The 14,125-nt window shown below is 41.2% G+C and overlaps 1 protein-coding gene across 1 annotated transcript in view; it reads right to left on the bottom strand.

The window, feature by feature from the left end:
• Positions 1–14,125, bottom strand: part of INPP5F (inositol polyphosphate-5-phosphatase F) — a 39,184-nt gene that overhangs the window by 2,878 nt on the left and 22,181 nt on the right. Inside the window, exons 7-19 of the mRNA XM_005489850.4 lie at positions 12,800–12,998; positions 12,047–12,226; positions 11,610–11,677; positions 11,043–11,167; positions 9,676–9,753; positions 8,815–8,935; positions 6,400–6,528; positions 4,075–4,192; positions 3,381–3,579; positions 2,445–2,516; positions 2,280–2,353; positions 954–1,082; positions 144–231 (exon numbers count right to left, since the gene is read on the bottom strand). Coding sequence (XP_005489907.2) covers positions 144–231; positions 954–1,082; positions 2,280–2,353; positions 2,445–2,516; positions 3,381–3,579; positions 4,075–4,192; positions 6,400–6,528; positions 8,815–8,935; positions 9,676–9,753; positions 11,043–11,167; positions 11,610–11,677; positions 12,047–12,226; positions 12,800–12,998 — 1,580 coding nt within the window. The remainder of the gene's footprint in view (positions 1–143; positions 232–953; positions 1,083–2,279; positions 2,354–2,444; positions 2,517–3,380; positions 3,580–4,074; positions 4,193–6,399; positions 6,529–8,814; positions 8,936–9,675; positions 9,754–11,042; positions 11,168–11,609; positions 11,678–12,046; positions 12,227–12,799; positions 12,999–14,125) is intronic.

The following is a 14,125-nucleotide window of genomic DNA, read 5'->3' as shown; positions in this document are numbered from 1 at the left end:
TAGCCAGATTTAGCAAATATTCAGTTTGCAATAGCTGTAAAAAGAACAAGGTTTTTTGGCTGCACTTTCTACTCAGCTGGGAGAAGCAGCAGAGTTGAGAGCAAGGGTGGGATACAGAAGGATCACATCACTGAGGTACTCACCTCTCCAGCTTCTTCTCAATAATGGGCACATCCATTCCCATTGCTTGCTTTGTGATTCTCAGCATTTCTGCAATGCACTGAAGGGTGTCTGAAATCCAAGCACAACCTGTCAGACCCTTAAACACACCCTTAAAAGCCCATATTCCACAATCTACAAAGAAACAGGTCTAATTTTAATGTAATTTTGTTTGGTTTTACTGCTTTTCTTCTCTTTCACCCTGCAGAGCAGTTGTGCCCTTCAAGTGGCAATTCTAATTTAAAGCTTACAAAACAAACCTAAAGAATAAACTCTCCTTCAGCCCTAAATGCTCAGCATTAAGCAAATCACTGCCACACTGCCTCATTTGGGGAAGGAAAGAAGCAATTTTATTTATTCTAAACCTTGCTGACAAAACTCAGTGCTCCAGGTACGAAGTGATATTTTTTCCCTTGTTAGTGTTTGTTTAATCTAGTTAAATAACAAGTAAGAACATTTCCAGACACTGATTTCACTAAAGAAATCAATTTCTTTCCCTTTAGGAGTTCATTTTAACTTCATTTTCTAAGTTTTTGAAGCAGTAAAGACCTGAACAGGGAAATTATTCTAGTTCTAGAGAGATGTTTTACTTTAAAGCTGTATCTGTTTTTTTTTCTATTAGAACAGTAACTGAGTGATTTTTTTAAACTGCTTTCCAACATCCCAACAGGATTTTACTGGAGTGATTTCTGAAGAAGGATAAATTTTAAGAGCAATAGAACAAGTGTTTTTTAGAGAAACACCAACACACTGGATACACTTCTATGTCTAAAACCTCTACACAGGACACAAACCTTTTCCATCTTCTTCTGGGCTGCGAGCCACAGCCCTGAGGGTGTGAAAATATCCACTCATTTCTTTGTATTTGTAATGCAGCCTCATGCAAGAGAACTTGGGTTTGCCAAAGAGAGTAGGCTCAGGCCCTGAGAGAGAAACCAGGAGAAATCTTTAACCAAACACTGAAAGAGATACTGCAGAGCATGCACCTAAGGCTATGTAAGTGCTGACAGTGTTTTTCAGCCTAAAATGCTTCATGTTTTCATAAGAGCAGGACTGATACTTTAAAAGAAAGATTTTCACATTAACTAAACAATCAATAACTTACAAAAAGTAATTACACTCTCTGTATGTCTGTTACAACCCAGCCTGATTGTTTATTGCAGATCACTCTTTCAAATAGAAGGGGAAAAAAAAAAGCTTTACACTTTTTACATCCTGTGTGGTTTTTAGGGAATGCTCCTGCAAGGATTAAAGCAAAAGCAAGTATTTTTATCAGGGGGATGTAATTGAAATTTCAACATTCAGACCAGTACTTCAACTCTTCAGTGGCCTGCACAACCTACAGCATTAAATGAGGTGTGGATGTAGATGCTGGACTCTGCTCTGTGCCTCAGGACACAAATCTCCACAACACACACTGAGGGAGACCTTTCCCCTGAGTGCCCAGAAATGGCACAGACACAGTGAAAGTTAGTCAGGAGATGATGAAATCACTGTGGGTTGTGCAATGGAGGATTAAACTCCATCAGGAGGCCACACACTCCCTTCTCCCCAACTGGATCACCTTTCTCATGATTTACAGAGATCACATCTTTAATGCTTCCAGCAGAAAGTGCTGGATTTAGCCAGCAGATGTTACACTCCATAGCAAATAAAATAGAAACAGCAATTTGAAACAGCATGTTTGTTACGGGCCCTTGAGAAAGAGAAGTTTTACAAAGCTGTGAAGCAGATCTGAAGTACAATTCTGAGCCCCTGGCTGTGTTTGGATCAAAGGAAGAGAGCCCTGAATGCACAACCCTGTGACTCATTACAGAAGTTGGCAAAATTGTTACTGCCATTTGATAAATAATGAAATCTGTTTGGATGATTCTGTGGCTCTTTTAGGAGTCTGAAAGAGGGAAGATTTTAGAACCTTCCAGTGATCAAAGCTTCCATTTCCAGCAGCAGGAAGAGCCTGGCAGCTGTTCTCAGCCAGAGGGGCCATTTCTGGGGAGGGTGCCCAGGGCATGAGCCACACTTCAAGCACTGCTGCTTCAATACATTTGTGGGATGCTTTGATAGGTGCTCAAGCCATTGTAAAGAGCATTCAAAAAAAGACAGAGTGACTGTTTTCTTACCTATTTCTATTTTTTCCAGAGCTTCAAGACTTAACCTTTGGTACTGATTCACTTTGTCGATTTCATCATCGTAGCTAGAAGAAAGAAACAGAATTTAGTGCTTTACTAATCTAAAGCAGAGCTACTAAAATAAACTACACATAGTAAGGGAAAGTGGTAACTTACTAGGCCACATAATAGGCAGAGTTTGAAAGTAAAAGCAGCACATCCACATCCTTATGAGTGGCATCGATGAGACTGAAGGGAAGGAAAATAAATACAGGGTAGCAGGTTTTATTTGCAGAGCTGTAACCTGTGCCCAGTGTGTTCTGGGGACACTCTTTAGGAGCTGAACACAAGTTACAAGAAGTTTCAATCATGGTGTGTTATCAAATCCATGTAAGCAACAGTCTCTCTCAAACCTGAAGTTATCTAACAGCTCAAAAACATCAGCAGAAGGTCCAAAAATAAACAGAAAGCCCACAAGCTATTAAAAATGCTACCAGAGAAATGGAAAAATACCTCAGCCTCAGTGAGGGTGATGAGCCTGTGCCCTGAATTGAAGAGCTGTCATAACAACCTGCTCTGCTATTTTTAGATGCTGAAGTTTAACCTGCAGGAGATCTAACCACTATTTTTCTCTTGCAAGCTCCTGAACTATGACCTTGATAAGGAGTGAAGTTCAGAGTTTATGCTCATTAATTTCCATGAACAGAAATCCAGACTGTCCAACTGCTGACTCATTCCCCAAGGATGCAATCTGATCAATCCAGTTACACTTTCCCTGTAAAGCAACAAGGAACAGCTCCTCAAGCACTCCCTTTTACCCACCCTTAGTTCCACAAGTTCTCTTCATGCTACCTGCCACATTTTGGCAATATCAACCACATCCATCCATTTCCAGATGATCTCTCTAAGGTCATTCCAGCATGCACCATTTTATGGCACTTTGGGAAAAGCACATGTTTAGAGGATTTTTCCCTTTACAACTATTCAAACCCTTCAAGCACTCTTGTCCTTTTCTACAGAACTGTCCACGCAGTTAAAACCTTTTAACATCAGAAGTAATTAACAGAGGTGTCAGAGTAGCAGCTGATCAACTTTAACTTAAATTCAACACACCTTGGGTCACAGTCAATGAGTGCCCAACCTCCATGGAATTTTTCATCATCTGGCAAGAGCAGTTTCATGTAGCTCTGCAGCAGCTGGCTGATCAGCTCCTGGTGGCTCCTCAGGTTCTCCTTGTGCAGGGCTTCGTGCTCCTTCTCTTTTGTAAATATGGAGTACAGGTCCTCTGTCACAGGGATGCCCTGCATCAAATCTAAATAAACCCCAGGAAATATCAAGCAAGACACAGTTAAAAGTGATATATGGCAAGAGTTTGTAAATTCCTTCCAAATGCTGCATTTTAACAATGCTCTTGGTAGGCCTTCTGAAGAGAGTATTTCCTTAACTGAAAACTCAGAAGGTGTAATTCTACTTTCAGTGGAAAACAAGAGTTCCTCACAATTTTAAGAGATACTTGCTACATAAATTTAACTTTGTCTTAAGAAGAGATGCTACAAGACATTTAATACTAAAATGAAGCTGGGGCAAAGCCTCCAATGAGTCACACTGCATGCAATCCCTCTGAATTGAGTGTTGCTTAAATTCCCAAATGAGATTGTTTCTTCCAGAGTCCACCACAGACATGTACCCACTCACAATGCTTTTAAGCAACAGGAGAAAAAACAAATCAGTCAGAAAGATGAAACCAAAATGATTTCATAATCTTTTCTAAATACCACACTCAGCTAGGTTGAAATTGTGCTCTTACCTATGACTGCTTGCCTGTAAGCATCCCTGAAACGATTCAGGTAATATCTGTTTGCAGAGTTCACTCCATCCTTCATCACCCCTGCCAGCTTCCTTTCACCAGTCCTTGTGAAGTCACCCTGTCACACACAACATGCAAATCTTTACATCAAACTCTGGAGCAGCTGAAAGGATTTGGCACTCTGAAATTCAGAACTGAATAGATGGAAACTCAGGAATTATCTTTGAGTAACTATTTCATACAGAAGTTGAAAAATTGATTTTTTTCAAAGAGCATCTTCTGGCACTCTGGTTATGACAGACTTACAATTTCAGTAGGAAATTCCAACAGAAGACAAATCTGGACATACAAGCCAGCTAACACGGAAGCAGGACTTTCAATACATCAATCATTGTGATGCTTCAATACCTCCAAAAGAAAAAATCCCTTTTTTGGCCTTTGCATTAAAGGCCTTTATTTTTTGGCCTTTAATGTAAAAGGAACACAACTGGAACAGTAGAGAAGACTGAAGCTTACTTAAAAATGGTTTTCATCTCACTGCTTTTGCTACCAAAACAAGACAAACATAACATACTGGGGGAAAGCAGCACATATCCTCACAACCTCAGAAACAAAAGAAAGTTTCTAGGCCACAGAAGGCTTAGAATTTGAATAAAAAGTTGTTTTTGTAGTTACAGTTCATTAGAGGATTCTATTTTCAGAGACATGCTGGCACAGAGCATTTCTAAAAGCAACATCAACTCTTATGAAGAATATTCCAAGTGTGTTTCACTTTCAAATAGAAAGAAGTATCACAATTAAAAATAATTAATTTAATCCATGAATCTCAACAGTGAGTGGAGAAATCTTCCAGCAGAAGGGCTGAAAATTTAGATCTATAAATTGAGGTCTGCACTTCAGATTTAAAGTTTAATATACTCAATGAAAACAAGCACGTTAAGCTTTTTCTTTAAATATTAATGCAATCAACTAATCAAAGCTCAGCAGACATATTTAAAGACAGATTTAAGTGTTAAGAGTTTCCACTATAATGATTTTTCTTATGTCAAATGCAAATACTACTAAAATTTGTTCCACCAGTTACACACAGCAAATACCTCAAATTCCATGACTTCTCAAAGCAGCAGAAGTACAGAGCATGGAGTTTCATACTTGATCTTGGTACACAGAGTGCATTACAGCTAATTAAGAAGAGTCTTTAGAAAATATAGCTAATTAATATCACCCATTTACCTACCTAGCCTGATCTCCAGAACTTTAGAGTGTTCTTTAAGTATTGTAAATGCTTAGAAGTACTATAACCATGATAAAATATAAATGGATGTAATAATTAATATCTCTCTCAAACTCTTATCCCTGCTGTGGTTTTTGCTGAAGAGAACAGAATGCAGGTGAAGTGCAGGGAGCACTCAGCTCTTCTCTGACTCACACCAAGCACAACACAAAACCTTCTTCCATTGCAAAGCCTCATCTCTCCAGAACAAAACCACAAAGAGAACTTGGTGAACTTTTAAATATCTGTCTTTGGTTGGAGATGCAGGATGTGGCAGGGGGTGTAAATTCTATTGCCATCTGTCAGAGGTGGGGAGGTATCTCTGTTCATTGGGCAGTTTTCTTTATCTCTCCCACAGCAAATCCTCCCTCCAGGAGATCTCTTCTGTTCATGGGTCATTAATTATTAATTATCTGCTGTCCATGGCCAGTGAGTGTCCCTGCAGGGCTGATCCAATCCCAGCATCCCATGGGGAGATGCTCCGCCCAGGGGAGGAGCCAAGCATTCCTACCTGGATCCAATCTGAGCTTTGGGACACCCCAGCAGCCTCTGCCCCCTGCATTGCCAGAGGAGCAGCTTTGTGCTCCCTGCATGGCCAGAGGGAGCCCAGGCCCATCTGCAGCAGCCCTGGAGCTGCAGAGGAAAACTCCCCCCTTGTGCAGGATCCCTGCTGCAGCAGAGCCACAGCTGGCACTGCAGGAGGGCTGAGCCCCCATGGATGGGGCTGGGACACCCCCTGACACACAGGCTGTCACATCTATTCTGGCTCTCTCAGTGTTTTTTTTGTACTCTTGCATTTGTATTTTTAATTTTCCTACTAAAGAACTGTTATTCTGTTATTTCTATTCCTGTATCTTTGCCTGAGAGCCCCTTAATTTCAAAATTATAACAATTCAGAGGGAGGGAGTTTTAATCTTCCGTTTCAGGGGAGGCTCCTGCCTTCTTTAGCTGGAAACCCTCTCAAGCCCAGACAATACCCCAGGGTTCTGCAGTGCACAGGAGCCCTGTAAGCCCAGGGAGGCACTGCTGGGGCACTGAGGTTCCCCCCTCACCTTCAGGGCCGCCGTGCCCGCGTACTGGCGGCTGATGGCATCGCCGTTGTTGGCCCACATGATCTGGTAGATCCTGTTGCACTTCACTGGCAGAGGCTGCTCTGGTGGCATCACACCCAGTTTTTTGAGCTGGAATTTGACACATGGGTTAATTCAGTGCCCAAGGTAAAAGTCACTCTCAGTGTCAGAGCTCGGTGAAGTAAATCGAAGCGTTTGCCAAGTGTTCAATTGTTAGATTTTGTATGATGGGGGGAGGAAGGCATTGTGCTGATTTGTCAGATTAAATTAATGAATTGGTGGTTTATTGCTTAACATCACATCACTGGAGGCAGCAGTAACATTAATTATGGATGTTAAGTCAATCATCAAAAAAAATTAGCTGAAGGAAAACAAGTTACTGTAGATTCTCAAGATACAGGAAATTTTTCAATAGAGAATCATCAAAAACCAGGCCTCACAATTTAAAAATAAACAAGTTAATATGTCTTCTATTGCGAAGGCATTCATGACCTCAAGGGTCTGAAAACAAAAGTAACTTCTTATGTCAGTTTATTATGAGTGCCTGCACATTTTGGACAGTTAATGTTTGTCACTGATACCAGAGTAAGATCTCTCCCTCTTAGAACACCCAGTCCTTCAGTTTTGCCCAGATAAGCCTTGGGTACAACACCAACATCAGGCTTTGTACACACACTGAGTGGGGAGAGCAGCACATACAACTGCAATGCAGTCAATAAATGACAGGGATAACTTGGAATAAATCATAGGAAAACTTCCATTTACAGCTGCTCAAGCACTCTTTGCAAGTTAGATGAAAATTAACACAGAGCTGCTCATTAACTCTGAAAGCCCTTCAAGTTCCCAGATGAGAGAAAGCAGTGGTTGCAAGGAAGAAGAGTGGGAGGTACATGAGCCCTCAGTCCTTCACTCCATGGCACTGACCCTGCAGTGCTCAGGGCATTTCTCAGTCATTAATGATTCCCAAGCACTTCAGCTCCAGGATGAGAAAGATGCAGCACATCCCAAGCTCACACTTCAGCAATGATTTAGCCTCTTCACAACAATCTGTAACACTCTTATTTTTCAAAGAATTGCCTTGGAACTCGAGAGTTACCCTGAACAGAAATCCTATTTTAAAATAATGACTGTGGGACTGCTGATCCCTCCCCTGCCCTCAGCACTCCTATGTCAGGAGCTCACAACAGCAGATCACAAAGAGGAACTGCCAGGTACAATGGCCAGATCCAGTCACTTTTCACCCTAATGAAGGACCCACTTCATCCCTTCTTCACTTTAACCATAATCAGGTCTGCTCATTTTGGGCTGTGACTGGGGCTTTGGTGTTCCAGTTACAGGACATTAAGTCTGCATTAGGTCTGTAGCAGTTCTGTGTCAGGGAACAGAGTCACCACTGAGCTTCTAGAAAACAAGGGAGGGCCAGAGCAAAGAGGAAAACTAAAGGAAAGTACTCTCAGGCTCCTTGGAAATCCCTCCTCTGCACAGGGAGAACTATTCCACAGCACAACAGTCACAGCCATCAGGGCTATTTACATCATGAATTAATTGTTCCTCTACACACAGAAGGGACAACTAATTTCCCTACTTGCTGCATCACAGTATTTCACTTCAAAGTTCCCAAAATAGCCCCCAACTTGTTAGTTTAGATTTTAGTCCTTTAACATAATTTCAGTGAGGCAATTGGGGAAGAAGGTGCCATGTTTCTAAACTCTGTATTCCTACATAACTTAAACTGGAATTACTAAATCTAAACAAGACAATCCTCTCCAAGTTGTGGACAGTCAGTCCTTTCTGAAGGAGGACAGAAGGAGGCATCACTGTTCTGTAATTATTGCAAGTTTTGCATTTGTATATATTATTCCTCTTGGCTTCATAGCTTGTAGCCATGGTATTCTCTGAAAAATCCTTTCCTTAGGATTTTTTCTCCTGAGAAGCTGAGAGGCCTCAGGAACAAAATGCAAACAGTGATTATCTGCTGCTGTGGAATGCAACAGGTGCATCTGGGATTGGTGTCATATTGGTTGTTTCTAATTAATGGCCCAATCACAGTGAGCTGGCTCGGACTCTCTGAGAGTCACAAGCTTTTGTTATCATTCCATTCCTTTCCATTCCTTGCTAGCCTTCTGATGAAATCCTTTCTTCTATTATTTTAGTATAGTTTTAATATAATATAAATATCATAAAATAATAAATCAGCCTTCTGAAACATGGAGTCAGATCCTCATCTCTTCCCATGTCGGGGCTGCCTGCAAACCTCCACAGCGGCTCTTCAAGTATCTTGCACAGATTTTTTCATAGAGGTCAGTTTGGCATTTTCCAAACCCACAGATTTCTCTGTGAGCAGCAATGAAGGTGGGAGGCCCTCAGCCCCTGGCAGGGCCCCTCAGGTGTACGTGCCTGCTGCTCCATGACCACTCTGGCAATGGCAGCCTGCACCACGTTGGTGCGATCCAGGCAGTCCATGCAGTTCACCCGGAAAATCCCCTCCTGCTTGCAGATCACCCCAGCCTGGTCAACCCTGCCAACAGGGAGAGAACAAAGGCACACTGAGACACTGAAAATCCAGTGTAATTCAGCAGCTCCTACAAACAGTAGAACATTTTACACCTGGAGCACTGTTTCTGGCTGCACTCACACCCCAGCCACACCCCACACTGAATTAACTCTTGTTCCCACTTATCCTCCTCCTTAATCTAGGATGGATATCAGACATAAATCCTACTGAGGCCACAAACTTTAGGTGCAATCAGATGCTGAATTCAACTCATGCATACATAATACAAACTTTCAAAAGCAAAGGGATTTAATTTCAAGAACAGAGAAGCCAATGATAATGACAGCAATGCAGAACAATACAGAGCAACTGATTGAGGCTGCAGCCACACTTGTTACCCAAATGTATGAACTTTAATCAGTCCAAACTAATCTCTGCTTGCTGTCAACAGTCAGGCTGCCATCCTAGGGCTTCTGGGTCAAATACAGAGTGTTTCACACTAAATGTGAGTGACCCTAAAAGTGTGAAATGCATACATGCAATAAACCTCAGGCAGGAAACAGCACCTGAGAATTTCTGCTGTCACATGGGTAGAACACCAACACCTCAGAAGACAGAAACTCTGACAAACAAGCTGGACACCAAAAGAGAAATATATAAACCATATTGGTTTGGACAAAATTTAGGCCTCTGAATATCTACTCTTTGTTGGTGTTTTCCTCCACAAATGTCCCCTACTAGTCTAAAAACAGTTAAGTACCTACCAGCACCACTTCATGTCAAGAATAATATCGTGAATGGCATCAGTCAGTGTTTGAACATTTTCAAATTTCATTCCTCGGCTGAAACACAAAATTTCACAGAAGTTAGTTTGAACTAGAGCAGTGACTTTACTGAACAATTTTATCTTATTTGTACTGTTAACAAATATGGTGTTTTGGCTAAGCGAGAGAGACAAGCATTCCCTCCTGCAATGAGCTTTAATCAGGAGCCAAGATTCAGAGCTATTTTGCAGTACTGTTCAATGTCCAAATCCAAGGCAAGAGGTTAAAAGATCATTAAATTCTCAGGACTTTGCATTTTTTAATGCTGCTTCCATTAGGAAGAGCAAGTGTGCAGCTATTCAGGCATGTGCAACATTCTGTTCTCATTTTAGTCTCAAGAAAAGTAACTACAGTAGATTTGGAACTGGGATGGTGAATCCTGCTTTGCCAGTGATTGTACAGAGAAAACCACCTAGAGACACATCCCTCCTCCTCCCCCTACCCCATCTGGTTATTTTTCAGGATTGTTCTCAATTCTCTCCTGCTCACAGTGCAGGAACAGTCCTGGTCACTGCAGCTGTTTGTAGGAAAAAATGAGGGAAAATGAAAATTCCTCTAAACGAAAGATTAATTGATTAATTATCAAATCAATCCAGGGTGCCAACAGTCCCACAGAACTCTCAAAGGCCAACACTGCTGAGAGGGGTTTCCCCTGCCACCACCCCCTCTGACAGCAGCTACTAATGCCATACTCAGCCAGCCAGTAATGCTCTCCCAGCCAGCTGCAATCCCTAGATTAGGTTTGGAAGTGAACATTAAACCACTTTAGACCCCACACAAATGCAGCCTGCAGGAGAAATACATGCTTGTGACAGATGACATGCTTGGGCATGTGAGCCTCAGAGGGCAGTCATGAAAACAGCAACTACTCACACTGGATTAAGATAAAATCCCTGTATTTTATGTTGAAATAAAAGCATCAGGGTCCTGAAAGAACCCATTATGTTTTTATGGAAACAAACAAAAGAAATAGAGAAATAAAAGCAAATGCTGCATAGCTTGAAAAAGCAGGTCAGCCACAGCTTTACACTCATGGCATGTTTAAGGAAATACTTAAAATGTGGGACAATTAAGCTTTGCCCAATAAGTAACTGCATTTTTAACAGGTCAGGGACACAACGTCACAAACAGCATTGCTTGGTTACCCAAGTTTTAAATTTTATAGTGCTTTTAGACAAGTTTAAAAACTTGCCTAAAAGAAACAGTGTTTCATGCAGAAGTAGAAATAATGAGTCTTCTCCTCATTTATACTCGCCTTTCATGGCAATAAAAAAGATGCAAAGTGACATTTCCAAAAGGTTTCTTACCAGTGCTCATGGAAGTCAAATGAAACATAAGTCAGATTTGCATTGTTGTAGAGAAGAACTTGTTTAAGGTAAGCATCTCCAATAATCTTCTCTCTGCCTGTCTGGTCCACCAAGTTAATAATAACCTGTTCAAAAGTTTAATTATTTAACATTCATCATCTGCTACATAACTTGCTTAGATTTACATCATGCAATAACAAATAGCTCCAGAGTTAAAGATTGCTATGAATCTTGCTAAGTTACAACCTTTGATAGATTGTACCTAAGACAAATAAGCTCCAACAGTTCCCTGCCTACACAAATTTAAATACAGAGAAGCTCTGAATGCATATGAAAGGTATACAGAAATAAGTTTTAAACATTGCCAAAAGTTATTCCTGGGTTTTACTGGTCATTTACAAGGCTATTTGAAAAACCTTAAGTAAAATTCTATTTATGTACCAACCTTCCGATTGTCAACAAGCTTCTAAAAAACCCACAACACATCACCAAGAAAAACAACCTAAAAGCATTAACTTTCAACCCCTGCATTTTCATGAGATTACTCTTCTGTCATGTAGCACTCACCTGCTTTTTGTAATGTTTCAGCTGCTCTTCAAAGTGTGCACGAAAACAGGACACGGTTTCATTTTCACCTACAAGGCAGAGCAGTGTTAGACAGAAGCAGCCTGCTCAGCAATAAATCCTGTTTGATGTATTAAATCATGCCCAAATTTGTACTCTAAAAAACCAAGATACCTTAGCTTAAAGATAATAACACATAGTACAGAATTACTTTTTAAGGTCTTTCATTAATTTGCTCAGCTTCAACATTGCCGTTTAAGCAAACACGTTCTTGAATTTTGCTGCATTTTGCTTTTTGTGCAGAGGAGATAGGACAAAAATTTAACTTTTAATAAGCCTGCTTCATCCTTCTACATATGCACCACAGCCACATAAACATCTCCTCCAAAAGAAGAGTTCCAGGGGGCCCTGATTTTAAGGTTTTTCACCCAAACACTTACTCTTGTCCAGCCGGGGCCGTGGGTTGTACCTGTATCCAACCTGGCTCCAGAAAACAGGCACAGAGCCTCGTGTTTGGATGTAGGAAAGGGTGTGATTGTGGACATGGATCAGCTGCTCTGTCTCAACATAATTTGCCACGTTTCCATTTTTATCAACACCTCTCCGCTTATACCGCATTCCTGGGGGAATAATGAGAATGGTCAAGTCACATTAAAGCATTTGCCTTAAACATTAAGGATTTATGTTGCTGGTTTTGACAATGCTAACCCAAACCAAGAGTTCTAGCCCAAATCCATGATCAATGGTAGAAGTCAGTCCTATCCTAGGTTATTCTTCTACAGTTATTTTGACTGTATGGATAAAGTTTATTTACTGATACACTATGAGCAGCAGAATGTAAGCTGACAGGACAAGGCAGATTAATGTCAGAAATACCTCTGGTCCATCTTAAAAGACACATTTCTTCCTGTTCTATCACATTTAGCACAAAGTTTTCCTTCAGTGCTCAGTATTTTCCATGAACCTAAAGGCCACTTTTACTGGCAGAGGCTCCACTTCTCACAGAGATCCCACAAGAGACCAGCGCTAACAAACATCTGAGTCTGAACAAGAAATACCATCTCCCACATTCAATCCTGAGCGTGGCAGAAAAAAGCAGCAAAGACTGAACAGCTCAGCACTGTCCATTTTCACCAGCTGCATGCCCCAGCAGTGCCAGGAGCACCCCAGCAGCCTGGGGTGAGTTTGCCCACCAGCTCTGTGCCGACTCCGGCGGGAGATGAGCGCCACCAGGAACGTGGGGTGGATGTCATCCACACACGAGGATTCCTGAGGAGGAGTTTCAGGGCTGCTCTTATCATCATCAGAAGATTCATTGTAGTTTACTACCAGTTCTTCAATTTGCACAAATCCTTGAATGATGGGGATGATCCAGAAGTCCACTTCAGGATTCTGAAGGGTACAAAAAGCATTTACTCTCCTGTTGGTCCAACATTAGCTACAATTATTTCTGCCATTTCTCAGGTTAATAAAGCATTGCCTCACATGCTTTCATGCTTGAATTTTTGCCATATCCTTATTTCTGTAAGAGATATCAGCACTTTTCCTCCATCAGTCACAGGGCTTTTAAATCAGAAGAAAGAAAGCAATTTTTTTGACCTAGTTTCTGCTTTAAGGCAGTTTTAAAACCTCTGTGTGGACACATACTGTACCACATTTATACAGGAAGGTAGATGTTAGTCTGTTTTCAGCAACACATAACAGTATAACAATTAGGCCCTTCATATGGGCTAATTTAGTCCTCAAGACAATTGGTTCATGGTTCTGCACCCTAAAACATTGATTTCTTAAACAGAATTGAGATCCAAATTCCTCAGTAACTCAGGGTTATCCATTTATAATATGAAAAATACAACCCATTAAATTTTTGCACTACACACAACTTTCCACAGAGGACATAGGTTTACCCTGCTGTGACTCCATAACCATTTGTTTATGTATAATTACCCATGAAAGAGGAGCAGGGCACAAGGCAAGATGCCTGCTGTTACCCCTAAGGAAAATTAGACTTGCCCTAAACTGGCACACAGAAGTTAGCAACTTAGTCCTTGGTCTAGGAGGTTAATTTAAAATTATGGAAGGTCATATAATGAAGAAAGAGTGGTGGTTTGCTGTTTCTTTATGTGCTCATTGGCCAGGAAAATGTTTTATTTACTCCGGACAGATGTTCAGAACAACTTGTTCTACACTGTTTTTCCACTGATCAGCTACTGTGCTAAAGGAGACAAAACACCACCAAAATCTTATCTCAGGGAAACTCTGGAATTCAGTTATTTCTTTCCTGGCTCCTCCTCATTATCAAGTCCAGCTCTGTTCAGGGATAATCCATTTCACATAAAAACACAACTTTACCTCTAGAAATCAGCACAAACACATCACTCCAAGTTGCTCTACACTGCTTTATTGTTTTAATGTTTTATTTCAGCTGAGGTTCCCTCCTTAGCAATGACCACAGGCTGGCTGGGGGCAGAAGGCAGCACCAGCTGCTCAGCTACAGAAGGCACAGCCCTGATCCTGAC

This window comes from Zonotrichia albicollis, chromosome 7 (genome assembly GCF_047830755.1).
Source record: "Zonotrichia albicollis isolate bZonAlb1 chromosome 7, bZonAlb1.hap1, whole genome shotgun sequence".
Taxonomy (NCBI): domain Eukaryota; kingdom Metazoa; phylum Chordata; class Aves; order Passeriformes; family Passerellidae; genus Zonotrichia; species Zonotrichia albicollis.
The sequence above is the reverse complement of the archived record's forward strand: the minus strand, read 5'-3'. Positions and strand labels throughout refer to the sequence as shown.